The following is a 24,176-nucleotide window of genomic DNA, read 5'->3' as shown; positions in this document are numbered from 1 at the left end:
GTCCCCCCCCCCCCCCCCCCTCCTTTGTCTCTCTCGCGATCACGTTCCACCCACGCTCGATTACACAGCGGGGAGATGCATCGGCGAGACACTTTCTTATTGTCGCGCAAAGTATAACAGATTTACAAAAGAGCCGCATTTCTCCGGATTTCTATAATAGTTTTCATTCCTTGACAGATTTATCGAGCACTTTTATTTTTTATTCTGTTGTTCTTTTTTTCATTCAGAGAGCTTCGGAAAACACGAACGATTTTTAATGATTTTTGATAATGATTAAAGCGATTCCGCTTTACCGCGCATAGAAATATCCAAGTTTTACGCTTTCGAAATATACGATACGGTTTATTTCAACACTTTTAAATAACGCACGATCGCGAGAATAGCGCGTTGTCGTCCGAGCTTTACAGTTTTTATCGGGATCCCCGATAAACAGGGCGTACGTGCTTTCCACGCACCCTTCACGAGATTGTGCGACGGGGTCGGCGCAATCCGACTTACAAAACGTCGACATGAATAATGCACCTGCCAGTCGCGCCCACGCTCGTCATCGCATTCGCGCCTAGCGTATACATAAACGCATTCGATTATTCATTAATGAGAGTGTACGCTTTACAGACCATTACATTGCGAAATTACACGTTTCACAACATGATGCATATCTGTGCCGCGTTTTATCCGATTTACTTCTGCCCGCGAGGAGTGTTTCTTTACCTGATTTAATCTCGAGATAAACGCGATTATTACGCACCCCTGAAGAACTATCGCGATCTCCGCGTAATTTGGCTCGCCACACGTCGACGTGAAAAAAAAAAAAAAAAGAAACATTTGGGGCGACGTAGACTAGCGTACGATATTTGTGCCCTCTTTCGTGGTAGGCAAATGATCTCAACTCGGTGACGAGAGGCGAAAGAGAGCTTAACCGCGGAGCGCGTGCGCGCAGCTGCGCAGATTTTACGTTCCTCAAGATCGACAGGATCGGCTGCGCGAGAGGAGGGCCGATAAGAGGCCTCATCTCAACGCGGATTCGTATCTACGACGCATTCGACAATACAGACCTCGTCGTCGCGCGCTGATTGCCAATCTAGTCGCCCTTCCTATGGAAATATGTCGGGCGGATGGATTCGACGGCTACGAAATCACGAGGATACAGATGTTTCCGGGATGACGTGTTTTACCACTAGAATAATGAAGCAAATTGTTTTTTTTTTTTATCGCGAGTGATAATGAAAATTATCTCTTTGATTGTTCCTGAACATTATATGGATCGTCGCAAAAAATCGATACATGACAATAAGACAATGGAATGGTTTTTTCTTTTTTTTTTTTTTTTTTTGAAAGTTGAAGATAAACTGAAAAAAGATATAATTTCGGAATTTTTATAACTCTCTCTCTCTCTCTCTTTTGTTGGAATTATTTTAAATTTCTATTTGTATAACGAAAAACTTTGTTTGAAATTATGTGAAAAACAAATGGACGAAAATTTTACCGCCATTGTTTATCTTAGCTCGCCGATTATTCGTCAAGATAAATTCATGATTCATTACCCTGTGTTTAACTTGACTGAAACAATAATTAACGCCGTTGCGGCGGCTGTGATTTTCTTGCGCATAAGTAGAACAATCGATGCGCGATAAGCCGCGTGGAGCGAGGTTAGCATCATATACGAGCGATTTAATATTTATTCCTTATCACGTCGCGCTTATCGCGCTCGTGATCTTAATTAAGCGTAATTATCAACAGCTTTGTTGTTTGTCAAAGTTTTGACAAATCTTGATAACGTGACACATGTTTGCGTCGTAATTCAAAAGACTCGGAGAAATTAATAACGTCAGCAAATCCAGTTCTGCTAATTAATAAAATAATATATTAATATGTAGTCAACATATATTGAAATGAAAGATGAAAAAATAAAATGAGTTAAATATTTACTTTACAGAGAGCAATTTATTAATTTAGTCAACTACGCTTCTATACGCGTAAAATATTCTTTTGTCGTGATTTAGGATATCATTTATTACACTTATCTGGCAACCGTTCCTCGATTATGGCCACCGTAACGACTGTGCGAAACCGGACAAGTCCGCAGCATGCCGCGCGTTACCGATCGAACATTAGATCGGATATGATATCGTCAAGATCGTTGGAAAAACGCCCATGTCTCTCTTTCGCTCTTCCTCTCTCTCTCTCTCTCTCTTTCTCGCCGAATGCTCATTCGCCTTTAGATTTCCCCGGATCGGAATCCCCGGGATTAGTATCCATTTCTCTTGGGGATGGTACCTTGGCGGAGTCTTCGCGATAGGATTTATTCCGAATAGCATAGCGCGCGCACGAGCGGACGAATACGAGGCACGAATGCGGAATAGTCTCTTCTCCGAGGTCTGACTCTCGACTTTATTATTCCATTGCGAGGCTAACGTCATTCCTTCCATGTTAATTTGCCGCATAACGTGCGCCGACGACGGCGATGCGGGCGAAATTATACGGATGTTTTAAAGATGCAACGCCGATAATTCGCGCAGTTCACGCATTCGCGATTTTCGTTTCGCCAAAAGGATATCGGTATATATACATATTTTGTTCGTATCTCCGCATTGCGCCCGAAGTTTCTCCGTCTCGTGATTGCACGCAACGATACCGAGGCATACACACGCGAGACACTCTTTCTGAGAGCACGGGGTTTCTTTTGCAGGAGTGAGTACGAGATCTCATTCGTTGGTGAAGAGGTTCGACGGGATTTACACGGGGCCTTACTTTGACTCGAACACTCCAACGAATATCACAGCGCAGCTGGGCACTCACGCTTACCTACCGTGCAAAGTGCGGCAGCTTGGTAACAAATCAGTAAGTTATTTGACGATATAATTAAAGCGTCGACCTAAAAAAAAACTGTAAGCATCGGAAATAAAAATCTGAGGATGTTTCCAACTTTTCTGACAAACTAAAATTAATGTCTTAACAGCATGAGACCCTCACAGCAGTTTTCACGTCTTATATTTCATATATTATTATCTTTATCTTACGTAAAGGTAACGCGGATTCTCATACATATCAATACAGCTGTCATTGCGCCTTTGAATTGAGACCTAATTTGTCCTTGTCATATCGTTTCCCGCATCTTTAATAGATCGAGGGTGTTGCCTCATATGTTACGTGTATTGACAGTTTGATTTATTAACGAGCTTATTTGACGGATATCGGCGCGTAATGGCGAAATTCCTGCCTGACAGTTTTTTGACAATGGGACTCTATTTGAGGTACGATAACAACGTGAAAAGAAACACGGATAAATTATTACAACTAAATCGAGCACGAGAGAGAGTTCGAAAGACAATTACTTTGTTCCCTTGTATTCATGTCACTTGAATACCATTTCGTCGCCTTTCTTCAAACAAGCTCAATTTATTTACATGCAAATGTAAAAGTGCCCACATCTCGATCTCTATTTTATTAACATCAAGCTCTCAGGGGATTATGATCGATACACAAAAAGCGATAAGACTTATTTCCGTGGTTCATCATTTTTTTTTTTTTTTTCATTAACATCCCGGAAAAGAAACGCCGATCATGGGCAGCTCGCAACCGGTTCTGTTCAAAGTCTATGGCCTATAAACTACAACGACATGATTAATAATATTTTATAACCGCTATCGCGCGCGAGACTTGTCCTATTTTCTCCTGTGACGGATAACTATCCGCGACAGATAACCCGCCCACGTGTCTCGTGCTATTAAATCGTGAATTGCGACCGCGGTTACCATCGTCCGATCAATTTACTTCGCTAATAAAACGCCAATCTGTTAATGATTCGCGTTTCATCCGGTCTTTCCGCACGCTCCCGTAACCCGTATCGCGAAACGGTAATCGGAAACTCGTGTCGAGGGGTGGAGCGGGATTTTGTGGGGTGGTCGTCATCAGACGCGTAATTCCCGTTGGCACGCAGAGTACGCTCAAAGGTGGTCCCCTCGTTAACGAACTTCTCCAACGTGTACGCAGGCGAGTACTTGTACTCGAGTATACAGGGTGTACACCTGTCGTCTGTTGGCACGCGGTCGGGGATTAAGTATCCGGTAACACGCGACTCTCGTATAATCTCACAGCGCGTACTTAAGGGTCGCCGCCGTCGTCGTCGCCACCTCGATCCTTATCAGGCCGGCGAATTAAATGTATATTCGTACCTCACCTTCGTTTTTCGACGACACGGGCCGCCGCCGTATTTGTGCACTATCTAGATTTCCGTCGAGCGCGCGCGAGCCGTCCGGTCGATGAACGATAAATTAACTACGCGACGAGGAAGCGGAAGATTGATCGTCCGGAATCGGAACAAGCGGAATGTAACCTTCCTTATTTTTTGGCCGTATCTTGCCGTTGCTCCTTATACTTGCCAAGCTTTTTATACGCAACTTCAACTTTTTCCGCCTCTCTCGATATCCACTCAATTGCGAATAATGACGCGACAGTCTGATGATTCTGAGATCAAGTTAATGTGATTAGAAGAACGAAGGCTGATGAAAACGAGAGTAAAAGGTCTCAGATATATTTAGAAAAAAATCTTGAAGATCATTTGTTTCGTAATAAAAAATGGAAGATAAGAAATGACAAATCTCGATGCAAATTAATAAAACTTAATTTTACGACCGGTAATTGCCAAATAATTATAAAAAAATCTTATACATGTGAAAAATTTAATGAAAAATTTAATGTGAGAATTTTATTTAAGACAGCAATTAATTTCGATCAATTCGAAGGTTTCCTGGATCAGAAGAAGAGATTCGCATATCCTCTCGGTGGATAGAACCATGTTCATTCCGGACGAAAGGTTCCAGGCAATTTTCGGGGAGGCGGACACGTGGACGCTGCAAGTGAAATATGTCCAAGCACGCGACGAAGGCGAGTACGAGTGCCAAATCTCGACCGACCCGAAGAAAAGTCACATCATCAAGCTCAATATCGTCGGTGAGTCGAAAGCGGGAATATCAAATCGATTATTCATCAGTTTAAAGAAAAAAAAATGGAAATATTAAATAATCGAATATCAAAATCGTGTTCTAGTGCCAAAGATCGAGATCTTGGGGGACCGTGACATGTACGTGAAGACCGGAAGTACAGTCGCAATACGATGCGTGATAAAGCAGTCCCTCGAGGGCCCGTTCTACGTTTTCTGGTACCACGAGGGCGATCGCGTTCTAAATTATCAGTTGGGCAAGATCGATATTCAGACGAAGAGGATCGAACAAGATACAGTGAGCAGCCTCGTGATTCACAACGCGAGACGAGAGGACTCGGGTAACTATACTTGCAGCCCGAGTAACCTGGATAGCGCGAGCGTGCAGCTGCACGTGCTAAACGGTGAGTGGAACAGTTCATCTCACTTTGGGGAGAGGAAAAAAAAATTGTCTGTAGAAATTAAAATTAAAATAGGGCAGAGTTCCGAACTTTTTCTCTTTTTCTAAAAATGTAAACTTTTCTCATATATAATTCATGCACTGTCGTATCTTTTAATACGCACGAACAGACTTTTACAAAACGCTTAAAAAATGAGAAATGTAACAATTGTACGGCACGAATACGGATCGCAGTTTTCATGGCTGACTTTACTCTCACTCCATTGTTGTTTCGTGATGCATATATATCGGACGTCTTTTTTTTTTTCTAGGGGAACATCCCGCGGCAATTCAGAGAGGCATCAGTTCAGCGCCGGGTGGTTGTCCCACTCTGTGGTGGCTGGCAGGAGTGGTAACATTGTACTCGAGTCACGGTAGCCGCCCGTTCGTCCTCGTTCTTCTGATCCTTATGGTTCTCTACTCGAAAAATCCATCTTACTTTGCGACGGAACGATAATCAGGCAAGACCGCAAGGATGGTATACGCGTATAATCGATTATCTCCTGCTACGAGACCCCGACTACCTCGAGAGAAGAGATCCTCGATGTTGCGGACCGATTTCCCGAGATCAGAAACAAAAAAGACGAGGGTGACAGGATTAGGAAGATGGAAGGTAAAATGATAGAGAGAAAAAGAGAGAGAGAGAGAGAGAGAGAAAGGGCGAAGAATAATGATTCTGGTGGTAGTATGTTTTTTCTCGAAGTAAGAGTTAGAGGTTTATCTCGATTATCGAGACAGTGATCCGGCCGTTAGAAATTAGGACTTAGTTAATTATATGAATTCTTGTTAAATTGCTGCGAGAATTATACGTGCTGAAGAAGCTATGAAATTTTTGACGCTGTCGAAAATATAAATTAGGTCGAGTTTGAATAAAACGAACGGGTGGTCCGTGAACGCGTTTAAAAATTTTTAGTAAGGAACGGGTCGCGGATAAAATGACAATTTTACGCGCGCATAAAGCTCTGTTTACTAATCTTATAATACATTTTTTAGAAACTTTATCTAAAATAATCATTAACTTTATTGGAATTTATTCGTACAGCTTTTTCTAAGACGCGTTCGCCTTTGTGCCTTTACGTTTGAAAAATTGTTTCACGTACTTCCCGTTTGTGTTAGCCCGACACGGTAGAAAGTTACGAAATCTCAAAAAGGAGCGCTCTAAAAATGATCGCGAGATCTTGTCGCGAGGGCGTTGGGTAGTTTCGTAGCGCCCGTTACAAGAAGGCGATAATGTGACGAGAAATATATGTAGGAATGAAACGTCAATGAGAGAAAGAGAGAGAGAGAGAGAGAGAGAGAGAGAAAGTGGAACCTCGATGAGTGACGAGAAGAAAAAGAACCGTTATGAGAATGGGAAAAAACAGAAAAACTTCGTCCGCGCCGCTCGAATAGAATTGAAACTTGTTCGATGAATTTTCGAAATGCGATGTGATTTATTATATTCGATAGCGACTGATTATAACAAGCGTGTCTATACTCGACGTCTATCGCATGATCTAGGATCGTCCTGAGATTGAGCGAATCTCGACTATTGTCTCTTAGATGATTTGTCGACATGCGCTCAAAAGCGATTAGAATCTTTTTAAATTTATCGATCAGCAGATCTGTTCCAAAGTGGTTTGTGAAACAAACCTGTGAGGAAAAATAGAAAGAATCTAAACATAAAACGATTCTATTGGAAGATGAAAAATATTACTGGTGTTAATAACACGACGACGGTAATATTCGGTCCGAAGAAAAGAATTCATATCAAGCGACCTCTTGCCATATCAAATTCAAATTAGTCGCGCGATATTTCCAGCACAAAGACAGATTCGACATATATATAGACGGAATAAATCATCACTTTTAATATGAATAATTTTTATTTAAAGTTCATCGACCGAGAGAACATAAGGCCAGACGAGATGTCGCGACGAAAATTATCACTGCCTCTATAAATACTTTAACTTCGTGCAAAGGCGACAAGCGGTTTGAGACGATCCGCGATCAATATTTTAGTATTAAAGCGCATTGAGTATACACACGCTGATCAAAATAATATCATACATCCGCGCATGCACAGGCTAATTTACCGCGACGTGGGCCGCTCAAATCGATACATTTTCCACTGATCCACTGTTCATTTGCGCATGGTTTCGATATTTCGCGAGAATATCGCGTTTTTATAGAAAATTGGAAGATTTTTTAGAAATGTAGAAGAAATTTATAAACATTCCAAAGAGATTTTAATATTCAAATATAAAATTTATTCTTTCTTGAAATTAATAAGATAGCTATTTCCCTATTAAATGATTATTCACGTTTACGATGTATGGAAGATATTTGCTCTACATAAAAGATTTACAAATATACGCGTATAATATAATCTACACAAGTTTTATAGGTATTTTACTTTAATTCTTTTTTGATGGATTTTTTAATGGATTATTGAATGTTTCATAGGTGTTTAATAATAGGATACTTTCGGTAATTACCTTTTGATAACATTCCGCGTATTTTAACGACGGTTTTGGCCCGCGGCGTGCTGCCTCTGAGCATGATCGGTTGTATAATTTAGCGAACGAGCGTACGGCTTTCCGGTGGGTGCCCACGCGCCCCCCGCGAATTTGCTTTCTTCTCGCAAGTGTACTAGAAGAAATATACTGTTTTTTATAATATTATATATATAAATAAATCTATATATATAAATATATATATACAAACGAACAGAAATATATATATGTATATGTGTACGCGCGCAAATACGTTGCACATGGGTGTTGAATATTGAACAAGTTTCAGCTCGCACGAACGAGGGGCGCATATAAAGCGAATAGGGCGTAAATTCTCGTTGAGACAATTTTTGGAGGGAAAGTCCTGAAGAGATATACGAGAGATACGAGAAAAGGAGAGAGAGAGAGAGAGAGAGAGAGAAGAAGAAGACAAGAGAGAGAAATATACATCGTAAAACACGAGGACACCAGCAGGAGACGAACGATTCGTTAGAATATCTACGATTCATGTGATTGTAAATAACATAATATAGCATATAAATAACGTAACGTTAATTAATGATATGCCGTACGTGTTACACACTAAAGAAACAAGAAAAAAAATAAACTAAATAACGTTACTGTGTAATTTTTCGGATCGTAAAACACACGCATTGGAATGGGTCTGGCCGCCTGTGCTAACCGGTTCGGGTATCGCAGAAGAAGGAAGATTTTCTCGATCAAAAAGAAAAAGAAAAAAAAAACAAGAAAGATGCCGCGCGTATATATATGTATACGATGTTCTCAAAAAATCGTCCGAGACTTTCATTTCGATTCTCGAACATTCGCGGGTATCTCGTGATCGAAATGTGAAAATTATTAGGGTACGATCTTCACGCGTCGTCCGGGATATTATCCTAGATTTCCATTCAGAGACTTTTGTTTTAAACAGACGTGTCTTATCGCGTCATGCGCGACAGATTCTTCGAGTAGATCGTCGGAGCTTACCGTTGGAGATTAACAGAAAAGTCACGCGAAGATCGGAAGCGGAACTCAAGCACCGGCGCGCACGCTTTTCCATGGCACGCCGGTGTGTCCGAGTGCGAAAGGAAAACGGAACGCGCACGTTTCTCCGTGAGCGCGCTCGTGGATAGCACGGGCCGGCCACACGCGACTAGATGTAACACACTAATTAATGCCTAGCGTAAGGGAAAACTAATGGATATAAAAATGCAGATATATTGTCGGACATAATAGCCAGGCGGGGTGAATGCGCGAGCGACTGTAATACTATACGCGGCTCGGATGCGAACGTACGGCTTTAGAGTGTGTGAGTTTGTTTGAGCGAGAGCGACGAAAAGACTGAAAGAAAAACGGCATGAAAGGGAATGCGAAAGCGAGAGGAAAATAAGCCACACGCATATATACGCAGCACACACACACATACACACACATACGCACATCTAAACGCGTACATTGAGAGAAGTTCGTTGGACTGACGTGTACCAAGGCGTTGGTCGAATGACACATTTTAAGATAAAAAGGGTCGATCGGGGATGCGGTGCATCCTTATATCGTTTCCGTCTTTTCTTCTTCCCGCGCCTCGCGAGGTTCACCTGATACCACAGACGAAAAGATCTGAAAACAATCTTGCGCGCGAGGCCGCTGCCGCGATTACATTCTTCGCGATCTTTCTTTTTCTCGCTTTGACAGGGGCCTCCCCCTCGCGGGGTGGAAGAAGAAACGCAATTTCGCGCTCGTCCCCGTCGCCCTTTTGCTTCACCACAAAAAAAGAAGAGGTAACTTAAAGAGAAGAAAATAACGAGACGGCGGGACGACGAAAAAAAAAAAAAAAAATCATTAACGCGTGACTTCTCCATTCTCTTTTATCCTTTAAAATCCTCTTATCAAGCGCCGACCTTTGACGATTGACAGAGAAAAGGAGGATAATCTTCGCTTCTTTTTCTTTCTGATTTATTTGAAATTTCAACTTTACAAATGCGTTTTAAGACTCATAATTCTCTCAATCCTTTCGATCAGAGATAACGACAAAAAAAAAAAAAAAAAAAAATCCGTTTGAGAGAGAAACGTCGTCTTGAAATCTAATTCTAATGTAGAACAGCATTGAATTTTTGTACCAAAATCTATTGTAGTCCTTAAGTGTCGCGTATACTTCTTTCCGTTCGACGTTGCCGATCGCGGGCTTATCTACTTATTTCCAGTATTTCTCGAAACACATCGTCGGAGAACGGAACGAAGAGAACTTGCTAAAAATACCTTCTTCTGCAAGCTCTTCGATCGCTGTATTAGAGCTCCCGGATCCTCACTACGATCATGCGAAATCTTTCTTTCTTCGCGATACGCATTCGTATCGTAAATAAATTTTTCGCATCTCACGCTTGACGCGGGATAAATTCGTGGCGACTCGATAACGATACGCGAATCCGGGAGCTTTAGGAATCTTCTCCGATCGATCCGCGCTCAGTCGACGCAGAAACGCGCGCCGATTCCCGAGAGTCGCGGTACGAATTTCGAAGTGAACGCTTTGTTTCTCGAGAGTGATGTTTGTGACCGTCCTGACAGTACGTCGATGTGCTCTTACGCGTAAATAACACGAGTTAGATGTTATTCCGAGATAGTAGGCTATATACGAGAGATGTTCGCGTTCAGGCGATACGACACCGTCGTCATCGGAAAGATGAAAGACGGGTGAAAAACGCGGTGACCCAGAAATAGATCTCTATCAGTCGCGGGAATTCCAATTCCTACGTGATCCATCCGCGTTGCCGCGCCATCAAGCGATCTCGAAATTTTTTTTTTTTTTTTTTTTTTTTTACCTCAAGACGAGAAAACGTCCCGTAAATCGATTGCGCAGTTCTGCAGATGAGAAAGAAAGAGAGAAAGAAACAGGTCATCGGAAATCGATTTCGAGTATGGCGACGGAACGAAATGTCGGGAGACATTTTAAACAAACATTGAAAATAGCAATGGCTCTGTGAAAATTGTATGATGATTAAAAATATGTAAAATGATTATTGCGATTTTAACCCTCTATCGCTTTTATCTGGAAGCGCGAACGACCTGGGTGTCTCTCTCTCTCTTCAAATATAAATGTAATAAATCTTTGATCTTGATATATACAGTGCTCTATGTAGAAATGAACGGTTCGCTTTTTTGTCCGAGCGGGTAATTATTCTCGGCCGTGGAGGGTTAAAAGAGCGAATGAAGAATTATTTGTCGTCGATCGACACCCTCGGGACGGCGGATACTTCGTTAACGCGTCACTGATGACATTCGCGAGGAAATGCATCGTGCAATTATGCCATTATGCATACGAGCATTGAAGTTCCCGAATGTACGATTCGAGTATTACGTTATCGACGATGGATTATTACGTTCGTATCTTTAGCAAAATATACGCGAAAATTATTTCGGATGAATGCGCGTGCAAGAGAGATCGACATCGTAAATCAGGAGCTTCAATAAATCAATTGCGAGCAATTGAGCTCGACAACGTCCTTTTAACGTTAAAAATGAGGTCCTACGTTAACGGGCGTTTGGTTGACAGCACGCGACAGATCACACTGTAGTAAGGGGTCTAATTAATCGTTAACGCAACATGTCTGCCGATTCGAACGTTCGACGAAGGTGATTTGTGACCGTCTAACCGTAAAAGTTAGATTGAGAGAAGTCACGAAATCGCAGCAAGAAGGTAGAATTTGTCGAGCGCGCAAATAAGCGGACATCGATTTAAAGTTAATCGTAAGTTTTAAAAGAAGAAAAACAGCAAAACACTCTGAAGATATTCCTCGAAGCCAAGCCTCGTCTCATGGATTCGCATCTGTACACCTTAAGCGCTTTAGGGTTAACGAGAAAAAAGAAAAGAATAGACTTTAACGAATCTACGAGATGATGCCGAGGAAAGAACGAAGAATATTGGAGCGAATGGGATAAATGGAGCGAGAGTTAATGATACGCGATATGAAGTGCACGAGCGAGAGAACGAGAGCGAGAGAGAGAGAGAGAGAGAGAGAGAGAGAGAGCGAGATAATAAATCAATGTTAAACCCATCATTATCGAACTTTCGCAATTTCGAGAGAGACACAAATCTTCGTTGACCGCCGTTTCTACGCATAAGTTGAGTTTAGGAAGCTGGACGCGGACACGCTCACACTCGGCGCCCGATCGCAGTTGCACGGTACAGTTGCAGGATTTCGGATTTCACACGAATGCGGAAAGAGATTTATTATGCGTTAGAAAGAGAGAGAGAGAGAGAGAAAGAGACTAACTCGAGCACAACTTTGATCTTTTACCAATGGCGTGCAGACGCGATCGACGTCGACCGGAGCACCGTCCACGTCTCATGGGAGTACTCTTTACATACGAATGTTTCAGCGTTTCCGTTTTTAAACTAAATCGTGGCGAAGCGGGACGAAGAACGGTCCCGTTCTATGTGTGTAAGAACCATAAAGCTTAATAAAAGAAAAAAAAAAACATTATACTATGAACTTACGGGATATCTAATAAAAGTAAGCCAAACCGTTAAGAACGTGTTTTATTTCTTCCTCGAGACACATAGGATTTTTCGATATTACATTATATGTATATTCTTACAATAATCTTTCACGAGTTATTGGGAAAAGAGAAAGATTTCATTGAGGAGCAAATAAAATAGACGTCACATATATAAATCTAAGTAAATTGTGCGAATGTTGATGATATCACATAAGATCATATCGTATGTAAAGATTTGAAATTATATTAAATGCCTTGGTTTGGAATAAAAAGATAAGATCACACCTTAATCTCTGGTTGGCAATTGCAGAGTACGAGAGAAATCACTCGGATTTTTTGTTTTTATCACGCGTTCTCAAGCAATCCCGGATGATCTTGTCGAAGGAGATGAGGTAGAATACGCCTACGATCCGCAGCAATCCCATCAGAAACGCTTGCAGCAACAGCTCGCCGATCGATTTGAACGGTGACATTCCCGAGCACAAGGATGCCAGAATGAAACCTTCTATACCGACGGTCGAGAAGAAATTACCTGCCTGCAATACGTTACCATTTAACAATAAAGGGAATCAAGCGCAGAAATTCGCTGCTTTTTGCATACTAACCAGCGCGTCCCTGAAAAGCTTATCGGCGACTACTTCGGGCCTAACTAATCCCGACGTTTGTGATATGAGTCGCGTTTCCAGTGGTTTTGACAGCTCTTCAACGGCGAAACCAGGCGTGTCTGTGTCAGGCGGTAAGGCCAGAGTCACAGAAATATTGTATGGCCGCAGTTCCATCGCGATGCTCTCCGCCAGACCGCGAAGCGCGAATTTCGTGCTGCAGTAAGCTGAGTAGCCGAAAATACCTGCGCAATAAACACATACAATTTCTTCTTTATTTACGCTTATTTAAGTAATAATAAATATCAATGGGATATCTATACGCAAATACCCAGGAAAGAGGCTTGAGACGACGTAAGCACAATCGCTCCTTCTCTGGAAGCTTTCATCCTCTGGACGACGGCCTTTATGCAGTAATATGTACCGAGCAAATTTATATGTATCATTTTGTCTAGATTATCCACGGTGGTGTCCTCTATTTTACCGCAGATTGCGGTACCGGCACAATTAACGAGCATGTAAATTGGTCCCATGGTTTTCTCGAGATCGGTCAATGCTTTCTCAACGTTTTCATAATTTGCTCCGATATCCAAAGATAAATATTCCACCCTCTGTACGTCTTTGTTCTCACAAGCGTGTAATATTTCGTTTTTGGCTGCCTCTAATTTCTGAACATCTCTCGCAATTATCGTGACATTCGCCCCATGTCTTGCAGCGATAATTGCTACGCACTTTCCGATGCCGCTGGAGCCACCAGTCACCTATAAAAAAAATTTATATTTCAAGAATTAGCTCTAGAACAATTTAATATACAATCTGACTTTTTCTTCTCGCATAACTCTTCACATAATGTCAACAGACGAAATTGAGATAAGGCTCTAAATGTTGCAATATAAGACGAATAAAAAAGGATCTGATAAGAGCCGAGCATTGAAGTTTCTTATACATATATGTATCTTTGTTATTGTATGATTTTTCCTGTGTCTATATAGATACTGAAAATGGCCCGAAATAAGCCCGAAACGTCTTAATAAACTTATTTAATAACCAAGTTTTATTATTTTTATTATTTCCACGTTATTTGTCTAACGCTCGGCTCTTATTAGCTCGTTTTTATTTGTCTTTGCATAAATTTTGTATGAATAAGCGTTCCTTTTCTAGGTTGGACGACACACTTACCACAACATGCTTGTTTTTGACGCTCTTTAGCCGAGGATTCCAGAAGAATTGTTTGATCATCAAGAGGACAATTATTAAGACAAACGCGACAAGCGTTGTTCCAAGCCAAACAGTCATAATTCGTGTCTTTTCCAACAGATCGAAAGTATCAAACCCGCAAACACTCTGCAACTGAATGGTATAATATTTCGTTTATCGGAGCACTGCGGACAACTGGTTTCAATCCAGAGTCCAGAACCAGTAAATCGATTCATGATAGCTCTCGTGTAACCCCCTGTAGTCACCTACCGTCTTAGTCACCTACAATCGTCAAGTCAGCGTCCTTCAATACTCGAACTCGGTCCGTTTACTAGACATGGAAACTTATCCACGGTTGCTGATATTTAACAATTTGACATAAATTTAAAGAATTTTTAATTTTGTTATATATTTTTTATTATTTTGCACACTATATTCAATCTTCCACTTGAATAAGTTTTTATATTTATATCAAATTTTATTCGTTTTATTTATTTATCGCAAATAAATAAATATTCCGCTGATTGCAGCTATTATCTCGTATTTATTAATAATCACGATAAGATAATTATAAGTCGTGATAAAAATTCTAGATTAAATTTTTATACTGGATTTATCGCCGCGGATATATTGATTCTGAAACCGAGTGCGTTACCAACTGTTCTAGCCAAAAAAAATTTTCACCAAAAAAAACTTCTCAAAAAATATAATCGCGCTTTTGCCGAGAAAAAATCGCTGAAAGTTCATTCTTCTCGATACAATTTTTTTTTGTCGAGTGTATTTGTTAAAATCAACTATACGAGAAAAATATTGTGTGCATTCTGCGTTCTTGAAGCCATCTGTGTTGAATACGAATAGGTACCGGGAAAATCACCCTTCGCCGAGTTGACTTATCTTTGCTTCTCACGTATTTTATAATGTAAGAGTTTACGTACCAAAAACAATATTCAAGAATGTATTAATGATGACGAAAAATAATATGTCGTATAGATTTGCATTTAAAAATGAAAATTATCAATACAAAAGTTACAAATAGATCTATTTAATGAATTATATATATATATATATTTGTTTTTTTGAAATTATTATATATTTCTTTAACATCGGCAAAAGAAACACAAAAAGGAGAGTAATCCAGAAAAAAACAATAATTTTCATTTGTAATATATGTATATTTATATGTATATCTATATGTATATGTATGAATATAACTACATATATCCACGAGGTCTCAATCATCAGTGCAACAGCATTCATTATGTTACTAAAGCCGCAACGGTTGACCTCAATGATTTCAGTTTATAATTTATTACGGATTAATAACCCGCTTGTGCAAGATTGATACGGCTCAACGATCGCAACAGTTAACGCAGTCCAAATATTACTATTTTCATGTATACTGATAATTGCATTGCGATGTTATTTATGAAATACGATTTTCTCATCGGTATCACAGACAACCGAAGAGAGTACGCAAATCCGACGCGACACCAATGACGTCACGCATTGCGAACATTTCCGGAATACGAAACGCATGCGTCGAAAAGTTGCAGGATAAGCCCCCTGGAGTACGTGCATTCACCCCCGCGTTACCATAGCGCAAACCGCCCCTTTCCCACCTCGTCCCTGCCGTTATCCTTCGTGCAAAAGGTCACGTACCACCACCCTGTGGCGATCGTTCACCTCGTCCTGGGACTCGCTCCTGGTGGCCAGGTTAAAGCGGAAGATACGAAGGATACGTTTACCCACTCCGCCAACTTGGAAGATCCTTCAGACAGATCCTTCAGATATAATCGGATAAATTGCTCATGTAATACGCCGCAAGTAGGAATATCGAGTCAAACGTGAGAGAGAGAGAGAGAGAGAGAGAGAGAGAGAGAGCGAGATAATAAATCAATGTTAAACCCATCATTATCGAACTTTCGCAATTTCGAGAGAGACACAAATCTTCGTTGACCGCCGTTTCTACGCATAAGTTGAGTTTAGGAAGCTGGACGCGGACACGCTCACACTCGGCGCCCGATCGCAGTTGCACGGTACAGTTGCAGGATTTCGGATTTCACACGAATGCGGAAAGAGATTTATTATGCGTTAGAAAGAGAGAGAGAGAGAGAGAGAGAGAGAGAGAGAGAAAGAGACTAACTCGAGCGCAACTTTGATCTTTTACCAATGGCGTGCAGACGCGATCGACGTCGAACGGAGCACCGTCCACGTCTCATGGGAGTACTCTTTACATACGAATGTTTCAGCGTTTCCGTTTTTAAACTAAATCGTGGCGAAGCGGGACGAAGAACGGTCCCGTTCTATGTGTGTAAGAACCATAAAGCTTAATAAAAGAAAAAAAAAAACATTATACTATGAACTTACGGGATATCTAATAAAAGTAAGCCAAACCGTTAAGAACGTGTTTTATTTCTTCCTCGAGACACATAGGATTTTTCGATATTACATTATATGTATATTCTTACAATAATCTTTCACGAGTTATTGGGAAAAGAGAAAGATTTCATTGAGGAGCAAATAAAATAGACGTCACATATATAAATCTAAGTAAATTGTGCGAATGTTGATGATATCACATAAAAAAGATCATATCGTATGTAAAGATTTGAAATTATATTAAATGCCTTGGTTTGGAATAAAAAGATAAGATCACACCTTAATCTCTGGTTGGCAATTGCAGAGTACGAGAGAAATCACTCGGATTTTTTGTTTTTATCACGCGTTCTCAAGCAATCCCGGATGATCTTGTCGAAGGAGATGAGGTAGAATACGCCTACGATCCGCAGCAATCCCATCAGAAACGCTTGCAGCAACAGCTCGCCGATCGATTTGAACGGTGACATTCCCGAGCACAAGGATGCCAGAATGAAACCTTCTATACCGACGGTCGAGAAGAAATTACCTGCCTGCAATACGTTACCATTTAACAATAAAGGGAATCAAGCGCAGAAATTCGCTGCTTTTTGCATACTAACCAGCGCGTCCCTGAAAAGCTTATCGGCGACTACTTCGGGCCTAACTAATCCCGACGTTTGTGATATGAGTCGCGTTTCCAGTGGTTTTGACAGCTCTTCAACGGCGAAACCAGGCGTGTCTGTGTCAGGCGGTAAGGCCAGAGTCACAGAAATATTGTATGGCCGCAGTTCCATCGCGATGCTCTCCGCCAGACCGCGAAGCGCGAATTTCGTGCTGCAGTAAGCTGAGTAGCCGAAAATACCTGCGCAATAAACACATACAATTTCTTCTTTATTTACGCTTATTTAAGTAATAATAAATATCAATGGGATATCTATACGCAAATACCCAGGAAAGAGGCTTGAGACGACGTAAGCACAATCGCTCCTTCTCTGGAAGCTTTCATCCTCTGGACGACGGCCTTTATGCAGTAATATGTACCGAGCAAATTTATATGTATCATTTTGTCTAGATTATCCACGGTGGTGTCCTCTATTTTACCGCAGATTGCGGTACCGGCACAATTAACGAGCATGTAAATTGGTCCCATGGTTTTCTCGAGATCGGTCAATGCTTTCTCAACGTTTTCATAATTTGCTCCGATATCCAAAGATAAATATTCCACCCTCTGTACGTCTTTGTTCTCACAAGCGTGTAATATTTCGTTTTTGGCTGCCTCTAATTTCTGAACATCTCTCGCAATTATCGTGACATTCGCCCCATGTCTTGCAGCGATAATTGCTACGCACTTTCCGATGCCGCTGGAGCCACCAGTCACCTATAAAAAAAATTTATATTTCAAGAATTAGCTCTAGAACAATTTAATATACAATCTGACTTTTTCTTCTCGCATAACTCTTCACATAATGTCAACAGACGAAATTGAGATAAGGCTCTAAATGTTGCAATATAAGACGAATAAAAAAGGATCTGATAAGAGCCGAGCATTGAAGTTTCTTATACATATATGTATCTTTGTTATTGTATGATTTTTCCTGTGTCTATATAGATACTGAAAATGGCCCGAAATAAGCCCGAAACGTCTTAATAAACTTATTTAATAACCAAGTTTTATTATTTTTATTATTTCCACGTTATTTGTCTAACGCTCGGCTCTTATTAGCTCGTTTTTATTTGTCTTTGCATAAATTTTGTATGAATAAGCGTTCCTTTTCTAGGTTGGACGACACACTTACCACAACATGCTTGTTTTTGACGCTCTTTAGCCGAGGATTCCAGAAGAATTGTTTGATCATCAAGAGGACAATTATTAAGACAAACGCGACAAGCGTTGTTCCAAGCCAAACAGTCATAATTCGTGTCTTTTCCAACAGATCGAAAGTATCAAACCCGCAAACACTCTGCAACTGAATGGTATAATATTTCGTTTATCGGAGCACTGCGGACAACTGGTTTCAATCCAGAGTCCAGAACCAGTAAATCGATTCATGATAGCTCTCGTGTAACCCCCTGTAGTCACCTACCGTCTTAGTCACCTACCGTCTTAGTCACCTACAATCGTCAAGTCAGCGTCCTCCAATACTCGAACTCGGTCCGTTTACTAGACATGGAAACTTATCCACGGTTGCTGATATTTAACAATTTGACATAAATTTAAAGAATTTTTAATTTTGTTATATATTTTTTATTATTTTGCACACTATATTCAATCTTCCACTTGAATAAGTTTTTATATTTATATCAAATTTTATTCGTTTTATTTATTTATCGCAAATAAATAAATATTCCGCTGATTGCAGCTATTATCTCGTATTTATTAATAATCACGATAAGATAATTATAAGTCGTGATAAAAATTCTAGATTAAATTTTTATACTGGATTTATCGCCGCGGATATATTGATTCTGAAACCGAGTGCGTTACCAACTGTTCTAGCCAAAAAAAATTTTCACCAAAAAAAACTTCTCAAAAAATATAATCGCGCTTTTGCCGAGAAAAAATCGCTGAAAGTTCATTCTTCTCGATACAATTTTTTTTTGTCGAGTGTATTTGTTAAAATCAACTATACGAGAAAAATATTGTGTGCATTCTGCGTTCTTGAAGCCATCTGTGTTGAATACGAATAGGTACCGGGAAAATCACCCTTCGCCGAGTTGACTTATCTTTGCTTCTCACGTATTTTATAATGTAAGAGTTTACGTACCAAAAACAATATTCAAGAATGTATTAATGATGACGAAAAATAATATGTCGTATAGATTTGCATTTAAAAATGAAAATTATCAATACAAAAGTTACAAATAGATCTATTTAATGAATTATATATATATATATATTTGTTTTTTTGAAATTATTATATATTTCTTTAACATCGGCAAAAGAAACACAAAAAGGAGAGTAATCCAGAAAAAAACAATAATTTTCATTTGTAACATATGTATATTTATATGTATATCTATATGTATATGTATGAATATAACTACATATATCCACGAGGTCTCAATCATCAGTGCAACAGCATTCATTATGTTACTAAAGCCGCAACGGTTGACCTCAATGATTTCAGTTTATAATTTATTACGGATTAATAACCCGCTTGTGCAAGATTGATACGGCTCAACGATCGCAACAGTTAACGCAGTCCAAATATTACTATTTTCATGTATACTGATAATTGCATTGCGATGTTATTTATGAAATACGATTTTCTCATCGGTATCACAGACAACCGAAGAGAGTACGCAAATCCGACGCGACACCAATGACGTCACGCATTGCGAACATTTCCGGAATACGAAACGCATGCGTCGAAAAGTTGCAGGATAAGCCCCCTGGAGTACGTGCATTCACCCCCGCGTTACCATAGCGCAAACCGCCCCCTTCCCACCTCGTCCCTGCCGTTATCCTTCGTGCAAAAGGTCACGTACCACCACCCTGTGGCGATCGTTCACCTCGTCCTGGGACTCGCTCCTGGTGGCCAGGTTAAAGCGGAAGATACGAAGGATACGTTTACCCACTCCGCCAACTTGGAAGATCCTTCAGACAGATCCTTCAGATATAATCGGATAAATTGCTCATGTAATACGCCGCAAGTAGGAATATCGAGTCAAACGTAAGATACAAATTAAACAACGTCGCGAAATGCTGTCATCCTAAATTGTTAGATAATAGTAAAAATTAAATCAGATTATAGCATCCATAATATATATAAAAAAATACAGCAATAAGCTATACATTAATAGACCAGATACAAGTTAAGTAAAGTAATATCACTTAACGATATTACATTCAGCAACTTGTGCAATTTGATTATTGTAAAGATGCTATCGGGAGTCATTATACAGATGCAATTATAGCACATCATTATAGTCTACGCTAGTCTTCATATATCGGCGAATCAAGAGAATAAAGTTTAAATTCCTCGACAATTCACTCTGCGCGAGACCACAGTCGCAAGAAGGTAATTTCAGCGGAGGGTAATCTCATAGATAAGCGGAAGATGTACGATCGTCCGAGCACGGAAGCGTCGATCGGGTCCTCTTTTCGGAGGAGGAGCGTTTCCGTGAAATCACACGCGGAAGAGAGTGAACGGGGATCGCGGCGGGTACCTCATCTCGGCTGGTCGCGGGAGGGTTGCAGGAGCTTGCGGCAGTCCGGAGCAGCGATTTTGGACACGGAGGAGAGCGAGCGTACATTGCACCCAACAGAAGGGAGTGTCCCGAGCCCTCTCCCTCCGTCCTCCCTCTCCTCTACCCCTCGATCCAACACCCGGCCAGTACACCCCGCCTGCCTGTGATAGCCTAGCTACGATCCTGGGTGTCTCCCGGGCTGCACCGGAGGGTGAACGCCCTTGCCTGACCCAGACTCGGAATCGATCTCCATTCGTTGCACGATGTTGGCAACCCCCTTGACGTCCCACCCACGATCGCGCGCGCGCTGCCATCCTCGCCCCCGCCCCGTCACCGTTGTCGCCGTCGCCGCAACTACCCCCGCGCGCGTTCGAGAAGCAGCCACCCTCTCGTCGTCGCACTCGCGGATTTTTCGCGAAACCGCGCCGTAACCTTAGGAAAAAGCCGGGTGACTCCCATGCGGAATCGTAAATAAATGACGCGAGGGACAGAAGAGAAGAAGAGAGAGCGCGGGGATGCATTTTGCACTTACAGTACGAGATACGTAAATGCACGTCGCGTAGAATGTGCGGCCGGGAAAATGAGAAAAAACGGAGATCTACGCGGCACGTGTCGGCGCGCCCCCAGAGTTGCGAGATAACCATTTTTCCGCGCGTTATCACGGTCGCAATTGCAAACGGACGATTTGGCGAGAGCGACTTTTTTTCGTAAACGGACGGACGCGCGCGTGAGATGCGCGTTTACCAATGCTCAAAGTAAAAGCATTTATTCACATTCCCGACCATCATCGGAAAAGCTCGAAAGCCAAAATCCGATTTGTTTACGGGAGATCCGAATCCGAGAGAGATTGAAGAAAATGCAATTTTTTTCGTATGCGAGCTGCGATTTCTACCCACATAACTGAAAAATTTTTCAATTCTTCGTGAGACAAAACATATGACCTGACATAATATTAAAAAGAGATCGCACACTTACAAACTGAAATTAAATCCACAGCGAAAAATAAAACTGTAACGTGTTCTATAACGGCACGGCACAGCGTGTAAAATCGCATTATAATGCAGAATTCGAATGACCGATGATGGCACACGCTGTCTATTCCAGGACTCGAACGCGCATGAATGCTTTATAGCGTACTATTTCTAGCCTTCGCTTTCTCTGCAATAGTGCCCTACACACCTCTAGAGCATCCGTCGCGAGAGTCATTTTTATGAAAGACTCACCTCGTTTTACGTATCGATTCGAGTAAGTCTTAAAAAATTCATATATAATCCGTATGATTCTATCTCGCCAATTTCTTAAACGATTAACAACTACTTATCTTCAAAAAAAAAAAAAACTAAAAAGCTAAAAAGATATTTTATTATCATTGTATACAAATTATAATTGATTACTATATTGATAAATCCCACTTTCTAATTTAAGTATGTATGTATGTATATTAATTATACATTTTTTGAAAAGACGTAGCATGCAATTATTGCGAGATGTATTTCAGCAGAACGAGAAGGACGGCGCAGTTAATTGATCGCAAACCTACGGCTCCGGAGACTCTCCTCGATGATAGAAAGCGTCGCGACAGCCGCCGTAAAAGTTGCCGTTGATAAATATGGTAGAAACGCTCGTATCTAACATCCGCGAGCAAGAAGTAGTATACTATATCGGTGGCTCCGGTTGCGAAATGAGGCCATTTCACGCCCCTCGTATATTCCCCCGTGCGATGCGTCCCCTTTTTCCACTTCAAGATACGTCAACGCTTCGCGGAACAATCAAGGGAGAGTTCGGTGCACCGTCGTCGGGGAGTTGCATACGGGAGTCTCTCTCTCTCTCTCTCTCTTCTCCCTTTTTCTCCTTCCTTTCTCCCTCTCGCGGTGATGTAGTGATTCTCACTGGTGAGAACAACGCTTGATTCTAATGAAGTTTCGAACTTTTCGAGCCAAACCGCAATCCCAAGTGTTACTAACGCGCGGCCCGCAGACGCTCCGCGTTTATTTCGAGATGATTTCGATATGCCGTGGCGCAAAATGACTCGGGCAGGGATGATACAGGTTCCAATTAAACTTTCCCCGCGACAACAATCTCATTTAATTTTTGCGGTCCACGCTGCGCCACAACCCGCTGCCGTGTGTGCATTAGCCAATTAGCGTGCAATTTGCCGTGCCGCTTTTAAGCGGCCGGTTTTGCATCGGCCGCGCTCATAAAAAAAAAATAAAAATAAAAACGCAAATGAGAAACGGACGAATAATCTCGTATTCGACCTCTAATCGTTCGGCCTGAACTTTATTCTTTCGTGACAAACGGTATACTCCCTAATTCGAAACAACGGTCCGTGTATCATTACGTATTCAAATTCGACTAAATCACACCGCGTCGAGCAATCGAAATTTACGTTCTACGTTAGCGTGTCTACTACCAGTTTAGTTTGCTAGATTCGATAACGCTCGTCGAAATCGGTCGTCTCTTTTTCTACTTCGCGATATACGTCATCGGCGCCCGGAGTGATCGGGCCGGGTTCGTTGTACTTCGAAAGTCCCTCAAACTCGACTCCGGCTGGCGACGCGAGTGAATTTCCCGCAGGAACGTCGACCAGCAGCTTTTACCGAAGTCTTAAACTCACCCCCTTCATCCCCCCCCCCCTCTCGCCGCGTTCGTCAGAAAACTCAGACTCTCATTTAATTAATAGAATATCCGACATAACTCTCCACTATAGCCATAAGTTTAATTCCGACCGACTAAAAGTAAGGGTGATAATCTCAGAATCTTCTATACACAGTTTTAATGCTAAGGCGTTACATAAACTTATTTTGTTAGTTACTCGCAGGACTTTAGAGTCTTATGTCGCTCTATTGTAATGTAGTGAACGTAATTTATTTTAATATTTCTCAGGCGAAAAAAATAATTATATTCGAATATTTTCACATAAAAAATAAATACTTAATATACATATTCACCAATTATTTTTATTAATTCAGATGTCAATGAAAATGTTTTATTTATCTTTGCGACTGCTGGAGAGAGAGAGAGAGAAAATCATCTCTCGTTGCAACCCCCTCCTCACGCGCGAATAGGTGCACCATCCTCCGCGGAGCAAGGTGCAACGTCCGGGCGCAACGTCCTTTGCATCTCGCTGATTTGAATGCGACTGCAGAATAACGAATCCGTACACTGCAGTTTCCACGCGATTCAATTTTAAGAATAATTCTGCCTATGTAGGAAAAGGGGGCGGAAGAACGTAGACGATGTTTTGGCGGCCGACGAGGGCTAATGGGGAAACCGATGGCGAGCGGGGGGTGGTTGGGGGATGGAAAAAATTAAAGCATCGAGACGCGCCAGCAGGGGCGTACGCCACGCCGGCACCGACGAGGGTAGGAGACGATAGGGAGAACCGAGAGGAGGGTTAGCCGCTGGCCGGGTCGCGGTGCGCGCCGGGAGAGAGGGTGGGCGGAAGGGGGCGGGGG

General features: G+C 41.5%; 3 protein-coding genes across 5 annotated transcripts in view; 1 reads left to right on the top strand and 2 right to left on the bottom strand.

The window, feature by feature from the left end:
* Positions 1–6,071, top strand: part of LOC115237559 (neurotrimin-like) — a 13,443-nt gene extending 7,372 nt beyond the window's left edge. Inside the window, exons 2-5 of the mRNA XM_029810686.1 lie at positions 2,690–2,841; positions 4,746–4,953; positions 5,050–5,346; positions 5,654–6,071. Coding sequence (XP_029666546.1) covers positions 2,690–2,841; positions 4,746–4,953; positions 5,050–5,346; positions 5,654–5,838 — 842 coding nt within the window. The 3' untranslated portion in view covers positions 5,839–6,071. The remainder of the gene's footprint in view (positions 1–2,689; positions 2,842–4,745; positions 4,954–5,049; positions 5,347–5,653) is intronic.
* Positions 6,072–10,665: 4,594 nt separating this feature from the next.
* On the bottom strand, positions 10,666–14,367 carry LOC115237555 (3-ketodihydrosphingosine reductase-like). Of its 2 annotated transcripts, none has more exons than XM_029810678.1 (4): positions 14,152–14,367; positions 13,304–13,733; positions 12,976–13,217; positions 10,666–12,906 (listed from the first exon to the last, which is right to left on the bottom strand). In XM_029810678.1, the coding sequence occupies exons 1-4, from the start codon at positions 14,266–14,268 to the stop codon at positions 12,694–12,696; spliced, it is 1,002 nt and encodes a 333-aa protein (XP_029666538.1). In that variant the 5' UTR covers positions 14,269–14,367; the 3' UTR covers positions 10,666–12,693. The 2 variants fall into 2 exon arrangements, with proteins under 2 accessions (XP_029666538.1, XP_029666539.1); XM_029810679.1 differs by having other exon boundaries at positions 12,976–13,199.
* Positions 14,368–16,274: 1,907 nt separating this feature from the next.
* LOC115237554 (3-ketodihydrosphingosine reductase-like) lies at positions 16,275–18,540 on the bottom strand. 2 transcript variants are annotated; one of them, XM_029810677.1, is made up of 4 exons: positions 18,324–18,540; positions 17,476–17,905; positions 17,148–17,371; positions 16,275–17,078 (listed from the first exon to the last, which is right to left on the bottom strand). In XM_029810677.1, the coding sequence occupies exons 1-4, from the start codon at positions 18,438–18,440 to the stop codon at positions 16,866–16,868; spliced, it is 984 nt and encodes a 327-aa protein (XP_029666537.1). In that variant the 5' UTR covers positions 18,441–18,540; the 3' UTR covers positions 16,275–16,865. The 2 variants fall into 2 exon arrangements, with proteins under 2 accessions (XP_029666537.1, XP_029666536.1); XM_029810676.1 differs by having other exon boundaries at positions 17,148–17,389; positions 18,324–18,539.
* Between the last annotated feature and the right edge of the window lie 5,636 nt (positions 18,541–24,176).

This window comes from Formica exsecta, unplaced genomic scaffold, assembly GCF_003651465.1.
Source record: "Formica exsecta isolate Colony F162 unplaced genomic scaffold, ASM365146v1 scaffold3, whole genome shotgun sequence".
Lineage (NCBI taxonomy): Eukaryota > Metazoa > Arthropoda > Insecta > Hymenoptera > Formicidae > Formica > Formica exsecta.
This window is presented reverse-complemented; position numbering and strand designations above follow the sequence as displayed.